At 35.4% G+C, this 7,345-nt stretch overlaps 1 protein-coding gene across 2 annotated transcripts; it reads right to left on the reverse strand.

Moving 5' to 3' along the window:
- Positions 1-2,215: 2,215 nt before the first annotated feature.
- On the reverse strand, positions 2,216-6,572 carry LOC149169027 (cell division cycle 20.2, cofactor of APC complex-like). Of its 2 annotated transcripts, none has more exons than XM_089427011.1 (7): positions 6,245-6,572; positions 5,522-5,791; positions 4,859-5,437; positions 4,513-4,760; positions 4,311-4,389; positions 3,996-4,185; positions 2,216-2,390 (listed from the first exon to the last, which is right to left on the reverse strand). In XM_089427011.1, exons 1-4 carry the CDS (start codon positions 6,530-6,532, stop codon positions 4,614-4,616), a joined length of 1,284 nt encoding a protein of 427 aa, XP_089283137.1. In that variant the 5' UTR covers positions 6,533-6,572; the 3' UTR covers positions 2,216-2,390; positions 3,996-4,185; positions 4,311-4,389; positions 4,513-4,613. The 2 variants fall into 2 exon arrangements, with proteins under 2 accessions (XP_089283137.1, XP_089283138.1); XM_089427012.1 differs by having other exon boundaries at positions 2,216-2,397.
- Between the last annotated feature and the right edge of the window lie 773 nt (positions 6,573-7,345).

Here is a 7,345-nt window from a genome sequence, read left to right on the forward strand (position 1 = left end):
TGATTCAAATTTGAGTGAATCTAATTTATCTCCTAATGAAAATCTCCACTACTTGGCATACATAAAGGTATGAGGCTGGAGATAACCAGCCATATATTGGGTATTTAATGCCCTCAGAGCAGCACGCTACTTAGCCCGATAACACGGAAGCGGGCAAATATTATTTAATGCCGAATTTGCCCGCTCCCATGTTATCGCGTTAAGTCGCGTGCTGCTCTGAGGGCATTAAATACCCAATATATGGCTGGTTAGCCTTTTCCACATTGGAAAAGGAAAAAAGTATAAGCTTCATGAAATAATGACTGGTATGTTAGGTTTTAGAGGTACTAGCAAACATTCCAATCTATTGAACATAAAGTATGATAAAAAGGATTTTAGGTTAGGCAGGCCAAAATCCAACACTACTTTATATAATGTGTAGTTACATAATCATATACAATTTCACTTATAGTTATTGATGAAAGCTCTAAATCAGCAATAGTTGCTTGCTTGTACCTCCATCACTAAGTCTAGGTCGCAATGGTCTTGTGGCTAACCTTTAATTGCAATATCCACATGTCAAAATCACGATCCATCTCATTGCAAAGCTAACCCCTCCATCCCTTTTGTTGTCTTACACAATTTGATATTTTTATCAATGCATTGTAATTGCAATACTTTTGAAACCTCCCCCGGCCTACCTTGATATATAAGGCTTTAATAATTGATAGATGAGTACAATTTAGATGTGATATAGTCCATGTATTTGTCACATTGACATTTCTGCAATATTATTCTAAACTAGTAAGAATAATAAAAATAATTAATAATAATTGCAATTAGAGGTGATATATTCCATATATATGTCACATTGAAAATTCTGCAATACAATTTTAAGATATAAAAATAAAAATTCATAAAAGACCTGCAATGTTCATATTTGCAAGTCCATATAAAATAAAACATATAATTACACCTAAATATCATACTTGTACATGTTTCATATAATTGTTGTCCAATCCATCTTCAAATGTTTTGACTATCCAAAACATACATTTATTTATCCAATCTAATACCATGTTTTCAATACCATTTTAAAATATTCCACTTTATACTGAACCTTAAACCTTATATTTATTTGTTAGATTTTCACAATATTCACTGTACATATTCAAAAACTTATTTTTGGGAGTTATGCACTTTTTGTGTTTTCATGTTAAAATGGTTATTTTTTAAGGATAAATTTAAAAATAATAATAATGATGACAATTTAAGAATTTATGATATTTAATTTATGGATTTATAATAAATATCTAGTCTTAATAATAAAATACAATATATTGACTCATTACACCTTAATAATAAAATAAAATATATTGAAGCATTACACCTTAATAATACAATAAAATATATTGATGCATTACACCTTAATAATAAAGTAAAATATATTAAGCATTACACCATTATGTATGAAAATTAAAAGAAATTATGCAGTTCACTTTTCACAGTTGTTTTTAAAACATTTTATTCTAAAGAAATGTTCACTACAACTCATAGTTGTTTTCAAGAGTAATTAAAGAATCTGAGAATTGAATTAGATAGATCCCATATGTAATTCCAGAACTTCATTCATATTATGATTTACGCCAGTGAAATGTATATATTGTAGATTCAGTAAAGGAAAATACAAGGCAATTCGATTCAATGCGAAATTGTAATTCAGAACCCTAAGCACCAAAATAACAATAGAATTTTGAAAGTTAAACTATTTTCAGAAAACCTGTATCTAAACACTTGGATTTATATCCACAGACAGGCATTGCCCTTTCAAAAAAATTATCAAAAGCTTTGAAGTAATGGAGGCTGCTCATCAACATTTTTTCATGTATCTTGGTTATTCCCAATGCCTTGAACATTAATCCAAGAAAGACTTCAAGTTGATTTCAATTTAAGAAGCTGAAGGGTGGAAAATTTTCCTTTCGATTGGTGGCATTGAAAAATGCCGTTGGAAGATTATGGGGCAGACATCAATAGATATTGATTATCAATGCCCAAAGGGAAGAGGGAGGAGCTACAATGAGGCAATTGTCAGTAAAGAATGCAATACAATAAAATGAAATTACAAGACAATTCATGCCATAAAAGATAATAAAGATGAAGCATAGATAGTATCAACCAGAAACACTTACCAATTTAATTGTGCTGGAAAATTGTAGCGCAACTAGCTAAGTACAGAACTAATAACAAAAGAGCGCACCTTAGGATCTTGACATTTAAAAAATGCAATTGAGGAACTATGCTACTCTTCTCCATATGATTCTTCTTAGGAGAGTTGAACCCATCCTCCAACATCTTAGAATGCTATCAAGATCCCATGTTCCTTAAAGGCACCTTGAACTATCTTCTTTAACCTGTGTACTAAAGAGAAATAATTCATTGTGTTAGACAAATGTTATGGAAGTGCTAAGTATAGCAATGCATAACAAATTAAACAGTGTCCTGCAAACTCAAAATGTCTTTCATTTAATAAATTTTGCTACATTAGATTGAAATACTTGACAATGTGTCATTTAGCCTGCTTCTAGAGGAAAACCTAGAATTTATCTTAATTATTTCCACTGATTTTTCACAGACCTCATTTGCTGATTACATCTCATTGATCCAATTTTAACTGTTGATTAAATGAATGAAAATGTGTTTGCTAGACATCTCGTAAATGGTAATATTATCAATCAGCCATATATAATAAATTATAAATCATCTGCAAATTATGAATAAATCTGACAAACTGAATGCTACCAGTATACCTGTCAGTATTTCCTTTAAATTACCTTGAAGGTAATTTAAGAAGGGGCAAAGACACAATTTCATCCGATTCATCATTAACTGAATTTATTACCAAAATTTACAGGGGAAGTGAAAATAAAAAAATGAAACCATGATTAAAATTTCAACTTAATTTGATTTACATGGTAGTGGTAACTTGTATTATCTGGTAAGAAAGGTATTACAAAACACATTTAGGAAATAAAAAAAAAAAAAATGAGAACATCCATGAAATAGTAGAGATGGGTATGTTTAATTCAGAGGTAACTGCAAATATTCTAATTAGCTGAACGTAGAGTATGAAAAAAAATTGTGTCATGCAAGCCAAAATATGGCAAGAATACAGCGGGAACCCAGATGGAGGAGTCGCAACAACTCCAAAAACCATCAAAGTTTCATAGAAAAATACAGGCACAGGATGGCTATCGGACAAAGCAAAAATGCCAGAACTTGAACCGATTTTAAATGCAAAGAAATACAGGATAAGACTGACTGGTCTCTCCAAGAGCCCAATAATAAATGTCAGTAATCATAGGCAAGATATAATGACCAGATAGGACCAATAAGCGTCAACTATTTCGACAAACATTCAAGATGTGTTTGGCGACATAGGGCAATCGTGATTGATCAGGAAGACAAATCCATGATAGCAGAGGAATACAGAATGTAATGGCTCATCAGTCAAACAGCCAAATAACATATATTAGTAACTGGAGGCAAGAGATGATCAGTGGATACAAGAAGCATAAACAATTTCCACAAAAATTCAAGATTTGTTTGGAGACACAGGACAAGGATTATTGATGAAGCCAGCAGTTCCATGAGAGCCAAGGTTTAAAACCATGGACATGACCTCGCAACAGGTACACAACACACAATGTCCATATTGCCTGTCCTGGCAGGACATGAGAAGCTCTCAATTTAGTGTCTGCTTCTTTAAGAAGTTAGTCAGTTCAGTGCAGTCAATATTTTTTAATGTTAGAATTGTAGCCACATGAGTCAGAGTAGTACTTATGTATGTGATTAGTTACTCTGATTAATATCAATCAATATCCTATGAGAATGCACACTTGACAAGAATTGCATGATGGGATAGTGTATCATATTACAGAAATAAAATATACAGGAGATAAAAATATAGATAGAAGTTCCTTACAGCTAATGAACAAGATAAATAATTCAAGCATTACCTGCAACATTGAGCATCCCCTCATCATCATTCCATGTGTAGAAGCATGGAGGCCTTTTTATAGATGTGAATCAGATACTTGCTAACAGCCATAACGTATCATTTTTGGAAGTCTTTGAAGTTTCAAAGACTTGCCAAACCACTTTAAAGCTTATCACGCAGCTGAAGAAATGGATCATTGTCTCACAAAGCTGTTGCAACATTGTTCCATCAGGGTCCACAATAGATAAAATACACAATTCATACTATGAGTACAGAACTATAGAGCGCCTGCAAAAGAGCTTTGCAAGCAGAAAATAAAACATCTAATTACTACCTTGAGTTGAACATCCATTCTGATTCCATGAATCTGGACAAATACTTGGCGGATGTGAGCATGAAACTTGCAAGCCCCTCTGTACACAATTCATGCTATATTACAAAGAAGAAATTGGAATTTGCTACAGGAAAATCCAACAGAACTATAGAGTGCCTGCAAAAGAGCTTTGTAAACAGAAAAAAGAACATCTAATTACTACCTTCAGTTGAACATCCATCCTGATTCCATGAATTTGGACAGATACTTCTTAGCGGATTTGAGTATATCCATCCTGATTCCATGAATTTGGACAGATACTTCTTAGCGGATTTGAGTATGAAACATGTTGAAAGCCTCTTTTGCATCTTTAGTCTTAGTCTTCTTTGAGGCATCGGAAGCCCCAAAAGCTTGCCAAAACCTGAGTGTTTCATCTGCTGCAGCTGACGCGACTGTGTACCCATCAGGACTCTGAAGAAGTAAATCAATGGTAAGGGTCGTTAGGACAAATCTAAAGGGAAAAAATGTATGCATGCATAAGTACTCATAAAAAGCATAAATTTTCATACCTGTGCCATATGAAGAACTCTAGCAGTATGCCCTGTAAGTTCAGTAATTTTCACCATGGATGGGTATTTCCATAAGGTTAACTGGTTCCGATTTAGCCCATGCGAACTCAATAACTCGCGCTCATGTCTATTCCACAGCAATGAACAGACTTGGGAATGGGTGTCGACGGTATTCAGGCAGGCACCTGTTTGAGTGTTCCAAACCTTTATAGAACCGTCTGAACTCCCTCCACCAGATGCCAAAAGATTGTTCTGGAAAGGGCACCATGCCAAGGCCTTGACTGCGTCACAATGTTCATCTAATTGGTGGAAATATTGAGAGGAAGGATTATGGGATGCCATGCTCTTGTCCCAAATGTACAGTAGATTGTCATTTCCCCCACTTGCAAGTTGTTGGCCAGAAGGAGACCATTTCAATCCACAAACCTCCTGGGTATGTCCCTTGTATGTTTGAACAATGTGGTCACGGATGCGAACATCATGATTGATTATAATCCCATCCAGTCCTCCTGTGGTGAGAATAGGACCATTCCAAGCAAGTGCACCAACACGCTCATGATGACCTTTCAAGGCTCTTAGCTGCAGTTGTATCATATCAAATTTAGCGATTGCCATTATATTAGAATGAGAAAACCTTGGCAGAGATAAACAAGTTTTATTTACCCTTTTATCAGATTGCGAGTCCCATAACTGTACAACAGAATTATTCAACCCAACGGCAATTTGCCTCCCATCGAGTGCCCAACTAACGCTGGTAACGGGACCCTCTTCTTCATCTGCAATCAGAAGCTGAGATATAGAGCTATCAGAAGCATGCCACAAGTATACAGTGTCGTTCAGGGCTATGGACAAAACATTGGTGGAACTCCAATCCAATAGATTCAAGTAATAATCATCCAGAAGGTCGGGCGCATCCAAGGTTCTATCTGCAGACTGCAATCAACATGGATAAGTTAAATTACTAGGTGAAGAAAGAAAGACAAAGGACAATGGTCCTCAGATAGGCATATCCAGTGTGCTAATAACAAAAATCCCAAATACTATGTAGTTTATCTGGTGTCCGAAGAGTATATCAATGATTAACACACAAAAAAATGCGATCATGGCTTTGTTTGCAAAGGGGTACTTTTCCTGTACTGAAATGATTTCTAACATTATTCTGTTAAAAAAAAAGTTAAAAAAGAATGGGCGTGGTAGCAATTTCAGCGTTGCAAATGAAAAAGAAAAATATCTGTATTACGCATTCCTCCATATGGGATAATGCTGCAGTTACAAATAGGATCAAGGGCTCTGATTCAATAACGAGTAAACATCAATGGTATTCAAGATTTGATTATGGAATATCTAGTGAAAATGACTGTAAAAAAATATGAAATCCAGGCCTACCTGTGGAATATATCTGCGTGCTCTTCTAGAAATAGGGAGATTAGGCAGCACATTTTCTTGTGAAGCCTGGGAAACAGTCGATGATTTTCCATTGAAAGAAAGAATTCTGCAATTGTTGTCAGCAGATGATTTTGCATTGAAAGAAAGAATTCTGCAATTGTTGTCAGCAGCACCGGCATTATTCAATAAAGTGGCTGCCATCTCCTTCTTGTATGCTTTTTTGGAAGGGGAGGGGGAAGGGAAGAGGGCATGGGTATCGTCATTGTCATTTTGCCTCTGCGTGACCATGAATCTAGCTACGTCCAAATCGATGGATCCTCTTGCCGGGATAAATCTATCGCTCTGTGATAGCAAAAACAATAAAACCAAATTTTGGTTCACACTTCCAATTGAACGTGCCAAAAATGGGAATGACCATGCTAATTGGGGGAATGGCATGTTTGCAGCATATAAATTATCCGTAAAAAAAAGGAGAGAATGCATACGTTGTGTTTATTCGTTGAAGCACCCTGTTTCTGCAGAGGACAGAGACATCGCTTCTCTGTGGAATGCCTGTTAGAATTCATTGAACTGCAAGGCGATTCCATTACTCCTACTCTAGTAAAATAACCCGACAAAACACAATGTATGACAAACAATCAATGTGCCTAAATTTAAATTCGCAAAACAAAAGAAATCAATAGTTGCAAAGGAATTTGAATCCAAAGAATGAGGATGTCTGGTTCTGAAAAACTTAAAAACACAAAACAAAACAAAACAGTAGTTCCAGATGAATTCCAAGACGTCTGGTTCTCCGAAAAAAACAATAGTTCCAGATGAATTCCAAGACGTCTGGTTCTCCGAAACGTTAGCAAAAAGTATCAGAAGCCCCTGGTATCCTCTTAGTGTTCTCTTTGCCCCAGACAATCAGGGAAAGCAGGTCATATAGAAACTGTGAATTGATAGTAGCTAGATTTAGGCCAGTGGTCATATAGCCAAAGTAGATGTGGCAGATTGTGTTTCTTGTTCCCTGTTCCCAGCATTGCATTATTTGCGCTTCACGAGCCCAACATTAATATTTAATAATAATTTTCTAGGGTAATTATTGTTGGAACCTTAATG

Source organism: Pinus tabuliformis, chromosome 4_2, assembly GCF_031772625.1.
Source record: "Pinus tabuliformis cultivar Carrire ecotype Pingquan chromosome 4_2, CPIR1, whole genome shotgun sequence".
NCBI lineage: Eukaryota > Viridiplantae > Streptophyta > Pinopsida > Pinales > Pinaceae > Pinus > Pinus tabuliformis.